At 34.0% G+C, this 18,003-nt stretch overlaps 1 protein-coding gene across 8 annotated transcripts in view; it reads right to left on the bottom strand.

Moving 5' to 3' along the window:
* Positions 1-6,467: 6,467 nt before the first annotated feature.
* The window catches only part of VEZT (vezatin, adherens junctions transmembrane protein), a 54,802-nt gene continuing 43,266 nt past the window's right edge, over positions 6,468-18,003 (bottom strand). For 4 of the 8 annotated variants that reach the window (XM_006197910.4, XM_072973228.1, XM_072973230.1 and 1 more), the window contains 4 exons: positions 16,082-16,275; positions 12,299-12,399; positions 10,738-10,945; positions 6,468-7,503 (listed from right to left, as the gene is read on the bottom strand). In XM_006197910.4, the coding sequence (XP_006197972.1) occupies positions 6,989-7,503; positions 10,738-10,945; positions 12,299-12,399; positions 16,082-16,275 (1,018 nt within the window). In that variant the 3' untranslated portion in view covers positions 6,468-6,988. Of the gene's footprint in view, positions 8,589-10,737; positions 10,946-12,298; positions 12,400-16,081; positions 16,276-18,003 lie in introns of all 8 variants that reach the window. The other 4 variants (XM_072973234.1, XM_072973232.1, XM_072973231.1 and 1 more) reach the window with 2 other exon arrangements.

Here is an 18,003-nt window from a genome sequence, read left to right on the forward strand (position 1 = left end):
AGGCCCAGGGGCCTGGTTTGATCTGGGATCCCTGGGACCATACCTAGAACAAACCCAAACAAAACCAAACTCCTTGGGAGCGCTTTCAGCTCAGGTGGACTTCTGGACTTTTCCCTCATATGGACCGCCAGAGCTGTACCAGGACCATAAGCCAGTCTTTAAGGGATGAGAGTAACATTTTGTACTTTGCCAGATGCTAGCACTGTGCCTGAGTAAGCATTCTTTAAGTCATAGTATGAACAGAAGGTACAGGTTGGTGAAATTAAAGTACAGAAAATACTTAATTTAGAAATGAAGCTAATTTAAGGATTTACTTGAGGGGAAAAAGAATATGTAATTCCTTAGGAGATTATAAAAGAATAAACTTGTAAAAGACATGTATTAGTTTAAAAGAATACGTTCAGTGGTAAAATAAACTTGTTTGAAGGTAGCTGACTTTTAGGAAATGCTACAAAAGTGAAAAATGTCAAGTCCAAAATAGTAAAATTATCTCTTATTTGAGAAACTCTTATAGAAGAGAGGAAAAATATATTTCTACAACAATCTCTCACAGAATCTATGCATTTTTTAAAAGACTATATTCAAAAGTATACACAACTTAAATACTGTCCTTTTGCAATAACATGTTTGATATGTGCCAAACGAAATTCAGTAAATAGGGATAAACAAGCTAAATTAATTGCTGACAGGTTAAAATACATTTAAATTTCTATTGCATTAAAAAAATACCACATGTATTTAAACTTATCATACATTTTAGGATATCCATAAAATTAACTCCTCATTCATATTAAACTTATGTATATGTGAATTAAGAAATCAGTTCATCCTCTTTTTGGTTTATAGCAATTATAGTAAGTAGAATCACTTTCCTCTCACAACTGTACTCAAAGATAATTTTTCTCCTTGTACCACCAACCCAAGTGTAGCTTCATGCCTATTCTGTAATGGCAGTCTCAACTCAAGAAACTAGTTTGGATCATCTATTTTTTAATGAATATTGTATCATAATTTTCTTCCAGTGGCATGAATGCCTGAAAGCTAACTATGAAGTACAGCCATAAAATAAATAGATTAATTTTCTGATTACCCTGTATATGATGGCAGGATGAGTCAACAACATATAGTTACTAAAACAGTCAGCCTGCTGGTAAAACTAAGTTGTTCAGTGCTAATTCCAGACAGATCTCTCTTTCTAGACAGATTTGAATTTTACTTGCAAACATTATAACATGCAAATTTAATGTTTATTTTTCACTCGAGAGAGAAAAATTATCATGCCTGATTAATTAACATATTAAATTATAATTTAAACATGCAAAATATAGAATGACAGTGGGAATTTAGTCATTCAAATATCTATCAATATCATTAGGTCCAACACTGTAACTTCCGGCAAACTTTTAACATACATTTAATTGAATAAAGACACTGTCTTAAAAACATGCATAATTAAAGAATAAATTCATTGTGTGTAATTGTCTAGAGTCAAAAAACCTTCTTACTTCTCAGTTCTCTATGGTATCAATAATGAAATTTTCCTTATTTTCCAAGGCTCAACCTATTTCATGTTTTGGTAATGAAGATACATTTCTCGAAACAAAACCAACATAAAAAAACCAACCCAGACAAAGAAATTCTTAGCAGCATGTGGTATCCAATTTAAATAGAAAGTACTACAGAAAATGCTAATTGGAACAGACTGGTTTCAATCAAAGCCGAAAAATTAGAGAATAGAAATATAGAGAAGGTAAAGTACAGAAACAAGATGGTTCCTTTTGTACACCAACAGCTCTTCTATTCTGAGAACAGATCTAATCTAGTAACTTCACTGAGGTAGTGAGTAATAGATGTCACAAAAATCCATGCACTTAAATATAATCTAGTTTTTCAGGTCTTCACTGAGTCAGTTTACTCCTACTTTATACATTATGCTAGCTGTCTTAGTCACCTGCTTTCCAAAACTGAAGCAGACTAGAAGCAGCATTATGAAGGTGGAGAAAGGCGATTGCTACAGGCACATTTAAGTGATCGGTACTATAAATCAGAGGAATCAAAACTGTTAGAAAAGAAAGACACAAAAGAATGGAGCTATTTAGTAAAGGGGCATGTAGCTCTCGGTGCCTCATTTGCCTACCAAAGCAAAACCATTGTTAATGATGATCATTTTGACATAAAAAATTTTTAATGTACCTCATATATCATTTAAGAAGACAGCAGTACATATTAAGTTTTAAAAAGATTTCCTTCAGAATTTATTTCAAAAATTTTTAATGCTTAGGTTTAAGCACTGTAGAAAACTGGGATATCTAGAATGACTCATTCCCCAAATATTCAGTTAGCCAGTTCTTATTAAGTTGGCCAAGCATGTTTAGTTCTAGAATACAAATCTTGGTGTACATAGTTGAAGTCCATTTATGGCACTCTAAGTTTTAAGTCTGTGTACTATATTAGAACATTTAACAAGAACAAAATATTTAACATTTTCCTAAAATATACAGAATGATTTATACAAAGATGATAGTCAAATTTTCAATTTTCTTCTATAGCTCAATTCATTAATGGAGAGTCCTAGAAACATCAACATATAAAACTTGAATTAATACTTTTAAGTATATGGCAATCACATATTTAACCAAGTATTTTTAGGAATTCTCAGTAAAGAACTAAGAGGCAAACAAAAGTATGCTAAGCAGCCCAACAGGTACCACAAAGTCCGTGCATTTTACTGACAGAAAAGCCCCTTAGCCTTCGTTCAGTCTACTTACTCTTATTTTAGACACAATTCTAGCAAGCTTGGCAATCTGGTTTCTCAGTCCACAGCAGATTAGAAGCAGCAAATTAGGAGCCTAGTGCAGGAAGCAGGTACACAAGACAGCAGCAAAAAGTGACAGCTGATAACAAGGGAAGACAGAAAAACTGAAAAACAGACATAACTCAAAAAGCATAGCAATGCAGGGTCAGGCAGTAAAAGGGCATTGTATATCTTAGTAGTTCCCATGATAGGATCTGATATTCGTAAAGATGACGAAGAGAAAGTGGAGAAATAGAAAGTACACTTTAGAATAGCTCCTGCTAAACTGTTGCAGAAATTAATGATTAAATGGATTTACCTCAGTTAACAGAAAAATTAACTAATGCAAGTTAGTCACCTGTCAATGATGACCTAAGTGAATTGTTACTGTACTTAGGGCATTTTTTTCTCCATATTTTCTCTTTTAAGATATTTGTAACTTGATTTTCTAATTCTAAGTGTCAATTACACAGATATGTTCTTATAAATAGAACTGGAAGAATAAATTAGTCTTTATGCTTTGTCTGGTTGTCATGAATGAATGGCATGTCTGCTTCAGTTCAAATAACTAGTTAGCTAAGCTATACCACAGTCTTCTGGTTCTTGTTTTGTTTGGATATAGAAACAATATACTATGATTAAACCAAATCAGTTGAGCTCTTCTTCCTATATGATTTATAGGAAATCCTAATAACTTATCAAAATATTTTGTATTTTACATTACTGATGGTGTGTAAAAGTCAGTCACCAGCGTGAAATGACCTCTAGGGTTCCTTCTGATTAACTCCATTGACATCATTTTGTGAAATGTATCAGAACTTGATTCTTTTTATGCTTGAACATTAAAAGCTTTACCACTTTTATTATGTAAATCAGAATATTACTTTTTATTTTTCAAGAAAGTGAGTTTTAAATTTTTTGACCTATTTTACTAACATATTTACTAACTGGTTACTAACATAACCAGATCTTGTTTTCAGCCTCAAAAGTTTTATTTCCTTTTTAACTATTTCTGAGAAGTCAGAAATCACAAACATCATTTAGCAATTCAGAGAATCTGGTTTTTGCTGGGAACCCTGTGACATCATTACATCAACTATACACACAGCTTTTAAATGATAGGTCTGGGATTTAAACTCAGGTCTATTCTTCTGTATTAAACCCTTAAAGTCTTAAAATTCCTTAGTAATTTGCTTTAAACTTATTTTTCCCAACCTGCTTGTCTCCAGTAACTTCAGAAATCCAACTTAAGTCAATGCATTAGAGTTCCTAGTGCGATATATTCAGATGCTGTAAGTACAAGTAGCTTTAATAAGGATTTAACTTACGAAGTCAGATAATACAGACAACTTGTGAAAACAAGCAGCCAAGTGCAAATCAAAAACCAACAGGAGTCTGACCCTAGATAGACAAGATACGTAGAGTTTTAATGAGAGCTGGAAAAAAAAAAAAAGGATTTAAAATAGATATAACTGTAACCAGATCATTTAGTGCCATGGTTTTCCAACTGTAGGCAAAGGGCAAAAATTCTTTCTTTATGAGTGACCTAAATAAATAGCCCCTTCCATGCATTCTTCCATTAAGTATACTAGGTTTAAAATAAACTATGGAAATGTTCATATTAAAAGCTGTCAGGATATTACTCTTAATAGGAATTATACTGTCAAAATACTCTCGTAAAATTTGAAAGCACAATTACAAGTTTTCCCCATAAAATATTTTTGCTAGAGGGCTTCTTTTGGATGTAGGGTGGCAGCTATTAAAATTAGTGAAAAGCCTGATAAGACAAAAGTGAAATATTCTCAGAAAAGTAACAAGAATACCTACTTATATTACATTGATTTACTTGTTTTGTTTCTGAAAGTATTCATGGCAAGAATAAAGTCCTGGACAGAGGTTCTTAGATTTTACCAGGCATAAAGATCACTTAGGTCTTTTCCCAAAATGAACAACTAAGAATGATTGGGAGTATGGCCACAAATCTGTGTTTTAAAAATATTATCTCCAAATTATTCTAATGTAGGTGGCCCCATGGAGGGGGCAGACAGAGAAACACTGACTTTTAGATTATTATAAAAGAAAATTAGGAATTTTCACATGGAAGATAATATTTTATCATGGAAATATTTTAAAAGATGACAAATTATAAAAACTACATTTAAAACAGAACATTCAATTAAAGTTCCAACCTCCTTATATCATGATTTAGAATAAGTAGAATTTCTATAAAACTAAGTAATAACTAGAGAATAAAACAGATCAGACAGAGAGGGGAAGGTAAAGCTCAAGTGGTAGAGTGCATGCTTATTAGCATGTACGAGGTCCTGGGTTCAATTCAATTTTTTCTGTTACTAAAAATAAATAAATAAATAAACCCAATAACCCCTCCTCAAAAAAAGCAGATCAAACTGGAAAAATAGAAATTGATTAAAATTAGTCTTTCAAAATTAAAAAGTTATCACCCTAGAGAGCATTGAATAAAACTGATATATTATGAAGGTATTTCCCCAAACTGGTGTGATAAAAATAATATAAAAAGGATCAGAATGATTAAACTCTAATTCTTCTTGTGTAAAGTTATAGATTAAGAGGAAAATTACCAAGTTTTTCCATAATTCTTCTAAATTAAAAGAAAAAAGGAGTTGGTAAACTAAGCAATTTAAAACAAAAGTATACTCTAAGCATTATTATTTAAGAATCTAATAGTCAGGTACAACACAAGATTTCTTTCTTGAAATTTAGCTAACTATTTCCAAGTGGTAAACTAGGCCCACCCTAAGATATTGCTCCTAAGAGCTTCATTATGGGTAAGTCCCAGAATTTCTGGCAACCGGCAGAATCACTTGTAGCACAAGGATCTCCACTATTCATATAAAGCGGAACCAAGTTTTTCCTCTGGACAAAAAATAAATTTCCTTAGATTATTAAAAAACAAAATCCCCTATGGAATACAAAAATTTACTCACTTGAAGTGCCAAGTTACAGGAATTCCAATATGTTTCTTAACACCAAAGACATACTAGATTCATCATGTAATTTCCTTTGTCAGACAGCAGCATAAATTGAGTTTTTCCTACATTTTCCCTAAATAATGTCTATAAACTATGTCAGTGCATAGGAGCTACAGGTTTTAAAAAAACAATATACTCCTGAAAATATCACTCTTTGAAAATATTATCACAACACAAAACAGAGGAGACTGAACATTTTGGAAAGCAACCCCTTTAAAGAGGTAGTCTGTAAATAAAGTATTAAGGAGACAAGGATGCTTTCCAGGAGGCCAACAGGAATTTGCCAGAATCTTATTAAGGTGGAGAGGGGGTACATCCTCAGGCTAGAAATCAGCAGCATCAGTGACTTGCTTGTGTTAATGGCACCCATAATCTCTATACAAACTGATAAAAGGAATTCTCTGCAAAGTTGGAGGTGAGGCCTTGGACTAAAGGGATCCCACTCTGACATCGTATCTTTTAGTTGCAACAAGAATAGAAAAAGATAAATACAAAAAATTGAAAGGGTAATTCCTTAAAAGGTACAGCATTTCTTTTTATAGAGATCATTAGGAAATCTTAAAATTAACTACTGAATATACATAGGAACAAGAAAACATAAGATGTTATAACTTAAGTACTTTTGAAACTACTTTTTAGTTCCAAACCCCAGTACACATCAATTGCATGAATTCAATTTGTTTTTTTATTCAGAATGTGTATCTCTGTGTTAAGACTGGTATAAACAAAAATGAAATACAAACAACTTGTTATTAATGTAATAGCTGCAGTCATTAACTGCGAGAATACAGTAAAAAGGAGTCTTACTAAATGTTAATGTTCTTGCAACAGAATTACCCCAGTCATTTTATGATAGCAAATTCTGGCAAGAAATGATAAATTCATTTGTTATTAAAGGTACTTAAAGAATTTCCAAAATGATCAGTTGTGCTGCAAATAAAACAGCAGTTTATTCAAAAGAGCCCTCACCTTTCTCCTATCTTCCTAAAAGATCTGCCATTTATAGGTAACTACTATTTTTGGATCAGATGTTCAAACCTGGGTTCTTCCTGTAAATTCACATCTTAACTTTACATATACTAAACTTACACTCATTTTCCCTTTCCAGTGGAATATCTAGTCTTGAAGCTAAAATACTTTCATAAAAAGAATAATTTAAAATCCTTCATGTAAATCTTGGTTCTTACTTTTCTTCTATCTCATTTTTATTTTCTTGCATTATTTGTTCTTCCTCCTCATCACCAAAAGTCTGTTCCTGCATGGTGGTAAAGGAGAGGGATCTAGCAGCCACTTCTGCAGCGAGGCCAGCAGTGAAGGTAAAATCCGGCGACAGGTGTAGTTGTGCCAGCCTCTGCTTGATGGAGGGCTGTGATGAGTCCCTGGGGGTTGGGTGGGCAGGGGCCAGGCCACCTACATCTGCCTGCTGAGATTCATCTTCGCCCTCAAATTGGTAATACACTCTTTCTTCAGCTCCTTGGAGGAAGACTTCATCTGTAGAACTGTCTTTATTTTTACCTTCTAGAGGGTTTTCACATAGATACTCAGTCCTACTACTTATTTCATTGTCAGTTGTGGAGGGTTTACTATTTTCCTCTTCAGCATCATTTTTACCAACTTTCCCCATATCTGAATCCACTGATGGTTCTGAATTACTTATGGGTTCCACTGGGTCTACAGGAGACAAGGATTTCAACACAGCTTCAAAGGGAAAAAAAAAAAAGAAAGGAAAAGAAAAGAAAAATAATAACTAAAAACCCAGGATTGATTTAAACTTTAATTTAAACTCCCAGTAGCTTTTTTTTCTTATTAAGAACAGTAAGTAAATAAAAGCTGAATAAAACTTTCTAGTAAAATCAATGTAAATTTATAAAACCAGAAAACTTTATGAGATAAAATGCTCGAGTAATGAAATGAGATGGGGTTTTGATGAATATTTTAAGACACCTCATATATTTTCTTATTCAAAATATTAAAGCACTGGTTCTCAAGGTGTGGTCCTTGAACCAACAGCATTAGTGCATCACTGAGGAATTCGGTAAAAACGCAAATTCTTGAGCTCCACCTTGGACCTACCGAATTAGAAATTGAGTGGGGACTGGTTATGTTTCCCAAGCCCTCCACCGGATTCTGATACACACTAAAGTTTAAGAACCACTGTGTTAAAGAATAAGCAGCATGGTTTTCACTGATAATGTGTCAGATAAAAGGCCTAAGAATAATTCAGATAATAATCCTATCGTCAACACATATATATTTACAATTTAAAACAGCATGGAAAAAAAAAATGTAACATACAATTCAACTCACTTGCCAATCACCTAACAAGACCCTGATGACAGTAAAGCCATAACTTCTACACATTTTGTAATGCCACAGAAAAATATAAAATAAATAAAACCTGCATTCCAGATCAACTATGGTACAAAGCGCAATACATAAATTTTACATCCATACGGCAGAAGTTGTCCTTTCAAGGAAAATGAAGTTTTATTTAGCCCCTCTTGATGTTAGTAGGCAGTGGGTTGCTTGCTAGGCAGTCTCTCCTCCCAGTATGAGGGGTTAGTACAATACAATATGTTATGAAGCATGACGGAAGAAAAAAAAAGTGCGTCTTGAAGATCTGGCGTTTATTTAAAAAATAATTTTGTAAAATGTGTCCATTTCCAAGAAACAGATCCCTAAGCTGCAGTAACTCCACTAGAGAAGCAGCAACAACAGAAAAAAATGGCCACAGCAGGTTCCAGTGTAGAATTTCCCTCTCTAATTCCATTCGGACTTTACCCCTGTAGGCAGAGATGAAAACAACTCTGGAAGATGTACTGAAATTTTTCACGGGAAAAGCATTTTATGGTATCATCAGGTTTTTAATTATTTTCACAAACTAAATCAGCATTATTGTCCTTTCAAATGTAAACTACCAAAAGCATATACCTGAAAAAGAAACACATTTCTCTTATCGTTATATCTTTGCCTATACTGTAAGAGGATAATTTTAAAGCTATATGAAGAAAATACTAAATAAAAAAGGATACAAGTTTATACACAATGCTATTTTCAGACTTCATGTACAGTGTTAGCCTATAAATCTGCTAATTCTTAAAGAATGCAACATATATTTGACGTTGATAGATATTCTTGATTACTGTTAATTAAACGGGGTCACATATTCCAGAAAATGCATTAACACTGTGCTAGAATATAAACCTCCAGGAGTGTGGGGATTTCTTGATCTATGTGCTAGGGATAAAGCAGTAAACAGTATCTTAAATATCTACTTGTTGAATGAACACTTTGCTGAATGGATAGTGTGGGGCATAATAAAGTACCAATTTAAGAAGACTGTAATTTAATTACAAAAACAACAAAAAATTGATAGCGTAGAAAACAATGCCTAAAACATAATACTCTTAATTTCTGATTTACATAGGCCCAATATATGAATATTAGGTTGCAGGAACTCTATTTTTACTGCTGCTTCTGGGAAGTTCTTAATCTACTATATGCTTTGCTGCTCAAGATTTCCTTTTATTCCACTGTAGTGCCCCTCTGGTGAGAGGGTCTGTAGTGCAGGAGAGGTGGCAGGACTCATGGAGGAAAGACTGGTGGAGAGGACAGCTTGGTGGAGAAGACAGAATTGTTGGTAAAGGGATCGCCATGAATGTTTTTCATTAATAAAAACAGCAAGTTTGTGGAACCATTGTCTAATTAGATAGATATAAATAGAGGAAAATATCTATATTAGACATAGTGGGAAATATAATTGGATATGATGGACATGATGGAGAGGTTTGAAACCAAGAAAAGTTTAGGTTTAATACAATAAGAAAGGGGAACCACTGTAGGTTTTTAAGATAGAGAGGTATTATCAATGTGCTGTTTGAGAAAAATCTGGAAGTTAGCTTGCAAGGATAGAAGCTATCTTAGAAGCTTGTAAGGTATTTTCTAAGAACAGCTTAGAAGAAAAAAGTACTGAAAATGCAAGTCAGCTAAGAGGCTATTATAATATATATAGCATAATCTTTTGAGGACTTGGGCTACAAAGGGGGCCACTGGGAAGAAGGAATACAAGAAATGTACATCTGGACAAAGGAAGATGGTAGGACTCCTAAGAGAAGAAAAGAGAACCATGAGGAACTTTCCAGAGTATAAGTAATCTATATAATTCTAGTGAAAAAGAGAAAGGAAAGAGAAAGAAGTTGATTTTGAGGCTCCACATAGACACATACTCTAAAATGGAAGGGAAATTCCACTCCACCTTCTTAGAAATCCATAGGAATTAATTCCTAAACTGGGAATTAGCCTGTTTGATATTGTCAAGCTTTCCCTCTTTCCCACCCCTGCCTCCCATGAAGTTCAACTAAAGAAAAGAAGGGTGGGAAATATAAAGGAGTTAAAGGCTAATCTTTGGTCATACCAAATATCCAACTTTGTCCAAATCCAGGCATGGAGACAGCATGTACAAAAGCACCTCATTTCCCCTTCTACTAGAGTGCTCAAATCAATTTAATAACCCAATGATACAGCTAAGGGCCTAGATCTCAATTCACTTGTTTTAATGGTGAACAGTTATTAATTCTGTGTTTTATTAAAGTAATTATAATGTCAACATAAAGAGAACAGAGTTTAGAATCTCAAATTGACTAAATTTGAACACTCTAATTTATTCAACTCACTATTCATTCCAAAACAAATTCAGTAAAAAAAAAATCAAATAACTGATGAAAAAAGTATGATTTCATATTCCCAATTTGATTATATATCTACTCTTTCATTGATCAAATTGATTTTGTGTCTAGAAGAAAAATACTATACTTCCTGATGAATCCCTAAAATTAAAACCATAAGAATTCTACAGCTGAAATAAGATTCACAGTTCAACAGAAAAGAATCCCTTACATTCAAATAACCTTTTACTCTGAAGTCAGTGCTTACCATGATCACTAAATAGAAGTTGCTTCCACTTCTGCCTTTCTGCCTCTGATGCTTTAAATCCCAGCACAGATTTTAGTTCTTGGAGTACCCTCTTGGATTCTTCATGCTCACGCTTCTGTCTCTCTTTGTCTTCTTGAGACAAGTAATAAAAATCATCCTTTCTGAAATCACTGTCCATATCTATATCATCTACATAAGCTTCTAATTCCTGAAAATAAATAAAAGAAAACACAATGTACTTCAAGCAAACAATTTTCTAGTAGCACTCATTTCAATCTCCAAGACTGAAAAATGAGGATTCTTGCCACAGGTCATTAAAGCACAGTTGGGCAAACAAAGCAAACATAGATAAAACTGAAATCTAAAAGAACTTACTTGATACTAAAAAGGGTTGTGGATAAGAAAGTTTAACAACTTCAATCATTATCATTCTACTCTGACACCATTCTATAGATCTAGTCAAGATTACAGTTATTAGCTCTGTCAAAACCAACCAAAATTAGCAGGGCTGGTGGTTTAGGGAGGTGGCCAGGTATGTTAGCTTTCTTTGGTAGACGTCTGTAGTTCTTTCTGACTTCTCAGGAAGTTTAGACACTATTTCTAGGATTGGGGAACACCCCATCTTATGGTTCTCCTTATCTCTAAGGCAGAGAGTAGGATCCTTGCTTACTCAGGTTTCTTTGCAGTTATGGTTCAGGAAAATGACCTGAGATCCTCTAATCAGGTGAACCTGGATCAGATCTGATTCAGAAGTTTGTTGTAAAAGAAATAAGTATCTTGAGGAATCCACTCTAGCAAGGATGGTAGCAGATGAAGTTTCCAGAGGTAGAGGTTCTAAAAAGAGTTTTGTCTGTACCCAGTGACTTAGCAGTAATGTTGCTATTGGAACAGTTCTTTTGAGTGATTTTGGTTGTTCACGCCAGCCTGGTTCAAGCCCGATTACCTGGCCCTCTGAAATATTCTGTCAGTTATACCTAATGTTTTTAAACTAATTTCTTGTTTGTTAAACTTAATAGGATTGGTCTCCCTTTACAATTAAGAATACTGAGTAGACAATATAACCCAAAGAAAAGAAGTTTTCCTCAGAATAAGCAATTTGTTGTCAACATCTGATGAAATCATTTTTAAAAAGTGTTCTTTAAAGTGAGGTATAACATACATACATGCAGCTAAATGCACAAATCTTAAGTGTACAGTATTTTTACATATGTACACATACTGGTAACCATCACTCTGATCAAGATTAAAAACATTTCCAGCATCCCAGAAATTACGTTTGCCAATGCACTAATTTTTAATGTGCTTAATCACTTTTGAGTATCTAAGAAACAGACAAATAGATATAAAGAACCAAAAAATTGGCTGGTAGATTCAATGGGTTCAAACTCAAGGCACTAAAAACTCTGGTATAAATTCAGTGCATTATACTGTGATTTCGTAGCTCATTAAAAATACAAATTCAACAACTTATTCAACAATTATCCATGTCACTTACAGAAAAAGATAGGTAAGCTTTGTACATGAAACTCTTCAGGAGAGAAAAAGCAATTTTCACCCTTACCTGCTCCTCAGGGATTGGATCTTCATCTGCAATGTGTAGGGTAGGCTGCATCAAAGGTACCACAGTACAGTGTGGGTTTTCACATGCCATTTCAGGTTTGCCTTAAAAAAAGAATAGGCCACATATAAATGAGTGAACATTTATTAAAATTAACAGGGGAGAGGGTATAGCTCAAGTAGTAGAGCACATGCTTAGCATGCATGAGGTCCTGGGTTCAATTCCCATACCTCCTCTTAAAAAAGATAAATACATTAAGTAGAACCTAATTAACCCCCCCCCACAAAAAATTAAAATTAACAAGAGTAACATCAGTAGATTTATAATTTAAATTATATCAAACTCTTCGGGGAAAAACTGTTTTTCCCCTCCTTCTTCACCTTACCATAGTATCTGGGACACAATGGATACTCTATATATTTGCTGTGAACAGTCAACTTTGTTTAAGGCACAGAAACAGTCTCAAGACAGAACATCACTCTTCCCTACAAAAAATAGACTTCAGTCTTGCACTTCACTTACACTATTTTTATTCTCAGAAGTTAGAATCAGAAATGAGTTTCATAAGTAAATAGCTTGAAAAGATCACCCAAGTGAGCCTAACTTTATTTAAAATTGGTGTTTGGCATCTAATATTGTAGCTACTCAGTCTCATATCCAGCTCTCTACCTTTTATCATTATCTCTGTACTTTACAGAAGTCAAGTTTAAGCCTCTCAACTTTTACCTTTCAAGAGTAATGATAGATAAATGGTTGGGACCAGAGTTTAGGGAGACTCTCAGCTGGTATGTGCTGGTATGGTCAAAACAAGCTAGGCTGGGATGGGAAGAAGGTGTGAATCAGCAGAAATGTGACTTAGGAGACAGCCCGTAGGGTCAGGCGATTGGTTACATATAAAGGACTGAGTAAATAAGCAAGTATATTGAAGATAAAGAGAGCCAAGCTTCTCAAAATCACAAAAGGGGAGGAACAAATATAGAAAGAGGGAAGGCCAGAATAAACTATGTGGTATTGGAATAGAACTGGAAGTACTGGTATGAACTCCTAGTTTATGACATATATGGACAGATAGAGAAATAGATATAGATGTGTGTATGTGTATACATGCAGATATATTTCACAGCTCTGTACACTGAAAAGTGGTAAAAGTTATAACATCCCAGTGGCTATAAGCATACCTAGCACCCAGATCTTGGTTTCTTGGTTATTTTCCATTAAAAGGAATGAGGGCTTCTTGGAGATAAGGCTGATGTTAGGGCTAGAGGCAAGAAAAGTATGAGACAAAGTAAAGAAGTGCTCAAAGAATGATGGTGACATGAACTATCTTGAATGTGCTCCCTCTGGTTAAACCCTGGACAACTTGAGCAACAATATAATAATAATAAATTATGATCTATTAAATGAAACAAGCATCCATACATCCATACTGATATAAATAAGTAAATGAGTGGGAAAAGGGGATGCTTAACCTTACAACAGAGTGTCAGCTAGTAAGTGTAAAAGGAAAATGGAATTAGAAAATTACCATTGCCAGCAGGGAGGGTATAGCTCAGTGGCAGAGTGCATGCTTAGCATGCAGGAGATCCTGGGTTCAATCCCCACCCCGTACCTCCATTACAAAATAATTGAATAGATAAATAAACCTGATTATCTCCCTGCCAAAAATTAAAACAATTTTAAATAAATAAAAAGAAAATTACCATGAGCAACCATCGCAGTAATACCCAATTCAAGCAAGAACTATCAATGAATGCTAAAATTAGTGGTTGAAAAAATATTAAGCTAATTTATTTTATTTTATTCATCTTGTTATACAATCTTATGAGTTTAGATAAATTCGACCCATATAACCACCACTACCACCACAACCATGATATAGAACAGTTCCATCACCTCAAAATATTTACTTATGTGGCCTCTTTATACCCTATTCCTCCCTCTGTATCAAACTCCTAGTAATGATTGATATGTTTTCTGTTCTTACTAAATTTTATCATTTTGAGAATGTCATATAAATGGAATCAGTATGTAGTGATTTGAGTCTGGTCTCTCTTGATTAGCGTAGTGCATCATCCATTTTATTGATGTATCAGTAGTTCATTTCTTTTTTATTTCTGAGTAGTATTCCATTATATTGGATGGATGTAATGGTTTATCTAACTTATCAGCTGAAGAACTCTAGGGCTGTTTCCTGATTTTGATGGTTATACTGAACGTCTGTTTTTCAAAAATGCAAACAGAAGTATTTAGGGGTAAAGGGTTTCATGTCTGCATCTTACTCTCAAATGGTTCAGAATAATACCACAAAATTTTTATATACAGATACACAGAGAGATAAGGCAAATGTGGTAGAATGTCAACAACTAGGGGATCTGGATGAAGGGTACTTAGAACTATTCTTGTGATATTCCTATAAATTTGAAATAACTTTAAAAAAAAGAGATACAACTAAAGCACTTGATTCTTAAAAAATTCAAATGAACACTTTTATTTCAAGTTGTGTACCCAAAGATACTATGAGCATTTTAGTGAGAAAAGTTTGTGAATATTTGTATCTTAATTCATACCATTATTACCTATGAGTGAAAGCCACATGTACAGAGGATTATCAAGAAATGGTTCTTGCCCTGCCCAATGATTTGGAAACAAATTTAATAATAAAGTTTAAGTGATTGACTAACATTCAACACCTCAGAGGGAGGGGTGAATGGGATGCATATTTAACACCCAGTCTTACAGTTTCTATTTATAGAAAATGTACTCAAAAGCTCTAAAGTCATATCAAAAAGTTTAATATGCATAAATATCTGCACACATTAACAATCCATAGCAAATTTATCCTTTAGGGGAAAAATTATTCACCATTTACATTTGAGATATAAAGGAAATCTACTGGTAGTATTAGTAATTCGCATGTTAACATTTTCTTTGAAAAAAGTTAAGACATTAAACAGAGTATTGCAGATTTAGCTATAAACACAACAATGACTAACTGGATGATAAAGTGTTAATCACCTTAGGCAGCAATAGAGTTTCTATATGTAAATCTAGTTAACCTCATCATTGTACAGACTTATAGCACAAGCTTAAAAATTAATATGCCAAACATTTACAATGAAATTAATGAAATTAGTAAAAATAAGTATAAAATCTGAATCCAAAGAAAAGCAGTTTTGCAGAAAATTTCAAGACTGCTTTTTTACCTAGCAGTACAAGACACTCCAATGTTACTATTAAATAATGACACAATACATTTCAGACCCTTAATAACAAATATGCAGTGCCACCTAATATAGCATTTGTATACTATTTTTGAATGAATGAAGTATTTTATCTTAAAAGCAAAATTAAATTTCTGGTCCTTGACTATCAAACCCATTATTACTCTAACTGGAAAAGAGTTTCTGGAAGTTCTATCAAAGGAATAATACTATTAAAATCTATTCATTTATTTAAGTTTTTTAAAAAGGAGCACTATAGTGGGGGGGAGGTACATAATTCAGGGAACTTTCAAATCATGTTCATTTTTCATTTACAAAAATAAGAGCCAAAACAAAAAACAAAACAAAAAAAACCCCCAAAGAACAAACAAACAAAAACCCAGCCAAGACTTTATATTCAGTGTCATATTGTACATATAAGTTCAAATTTTTTTTCTTTTAGTAAACTAAGGAATTTTGTCAAGTCATTTTCATCACGGAGACATGAAATACACCTAATAAAATCCTACCAGAGTGGAATAAACATATCTAGTAAGTGTATGCAAAAGAAATCTCTCATAGGTACCTTTTTTATCTGTATTTCCTCGTAGCAATTTGTCCACTTGAGAAATGGCCTCTTCCCAGCAATTGTTGCTTGCTTGAACATGGGGCTGAATCAACTTTAACTTCTGTTCTAAGATTTGATAAGCTTCTGATACTAGTTCCTGTGTTTCCTTAGTACAGACAAGCTTTTCAAGTTCATCTTCAAGAATTATTACCCTGAGTAATAAAGAACAACAGAAACAGATCTCTAAAATATGAAATAAAATGTATAATTCATGAGGCTTATTTAAGGAATAATCTTATATCATAAAAAAAGGTTCTGGACATGGAAGGTGGTGACAGTTGCATGATACTGTATATGTACTTAATGCCACTTAACTGTATACTTAAAAATAGCTAAATGGTAAATTTTATGTTTTATATATATTTCACCACAACTTAAAAAAATCTTATAAAAAGAGTATAATATATTTATTCAACAAATATTTCTTGTATATATGCCAGGCATTTTACAAACTGAAAGGATAAATCAAACCCATCTCCAACTTATAAGAAACTTATACCAAATCAGGGAAGTTATACACACATATATATAAATGTGATACAACATAATAAAAAGTTAAAACTAACATTTTATTTCCATTTTACAGGTGAGAAATTAGGTCTAGAGAGTTGAAGAAAGTTGCCCAGGTCATACAGCTGGTGAGCTATAAAGCTGGGCTGAATCCAGGCACAAAATGACAGAGAAATAAAGATAAGGTTGTAAGAATTCAGAAGAGGAAGTTACTACCAGCTGTGCGTAGAGACAGGGGACAGCTAAGGAAGAGTTACTTTTGAGGTACACTGAAGGATGGATAAAATCTGCCCACGTACAAAAGGTAAGGAAGGTCATTCTAGATGGTACGTGGGAAAAGGCATTTATGCAGTTTGGCTGGACCGAAGGAATGGAGTGAGCAATAAAGACAGAAAGCAGACCGTAGTCAGGTTATGGCAAACTCTTTCCAAAAAATGGTTTATACAGATTTTAGACTAAGCTGCTACACTCCAAAACCAGTGAAGATTTCCAGTTAAGTAAGAAAGCAAATATACGCCTCAGAAACATGAACTGGCAGTGAGCACTCTGGAGGCTGGGAGAACGTTAAAGGGTTAATGCCCTCGTGTAGGCAAGGGAGACTGGGCATAGCGAAGGGGACAAGGGAGAGGGAGGAGTGACATGCCAAACAATTTTTTAGATAACACTTTTAATATCTGTGTGTGGCAGTGCTAAAGAGCAAATCAGCTATGATGGTTTGTGACTGATTTATTCTCTACTGAAAATATTTTGAAAGGTGACATATATAGCATATATGGAATATTTAATTTTTAAACAGGAAACATACTTCCCAAGATCATCCACAATCCCTGACCAAGGTACAAAGCCCTTCTTTGTCATTTCCCCATCCATTGTGACTCCTTCTGAGTCATCTTCCCTAGTGCTAATAATGCATTCCATCATGCCCTGTATATTTCTGGGTCTATTGCCAAACATTCTTTATAGACCCTGGCTTTGCCTAACACAACCATTTCACTGAAAGTCTGTTTTCCCCTCATGATGATCCCACTTTTGCCACCCACTCAAGTAGAGATTGCCCTATCTCCCAAATTCCCTGTGGGAGACAGGAATTTGCTTTCTTAGAACAGCAGCAAATGAACACAGAAACATCCTAGCCTCAGTTTCTTATTTTTCCCCTATGTCCTAACCTTTACATCAACCTTATAACCTATCTCAGACCTTGAACTGGTGGATAAAAACTTACCTTCCTAAAATGTCTTTCTGACTTTAGTTTCCTCTCCTTGTATATCACGTCCTTCTTCACTCCAGTAAACTAGCCTCTTGATTTCCAAGATGTCAAGTCCTTTTCACCCACTTTCTTATCTTACAAAATCAAGTGTTGCCTCCCCTTC

Source organism: Vicugna pacos, chromosome 12 (assembly GCF_048564905.1).
Source record: "Vicugna pacos chromosome 12, VicPac4, whole genome shotgun sequence".
Classification (NCBI taxonomy): domain Eukaryota; kingdom Metazoa; phylum Chordata; class Mammalia; order Artiodactyla; family Camelidae; genus Vicugna; species Vicugna pacos.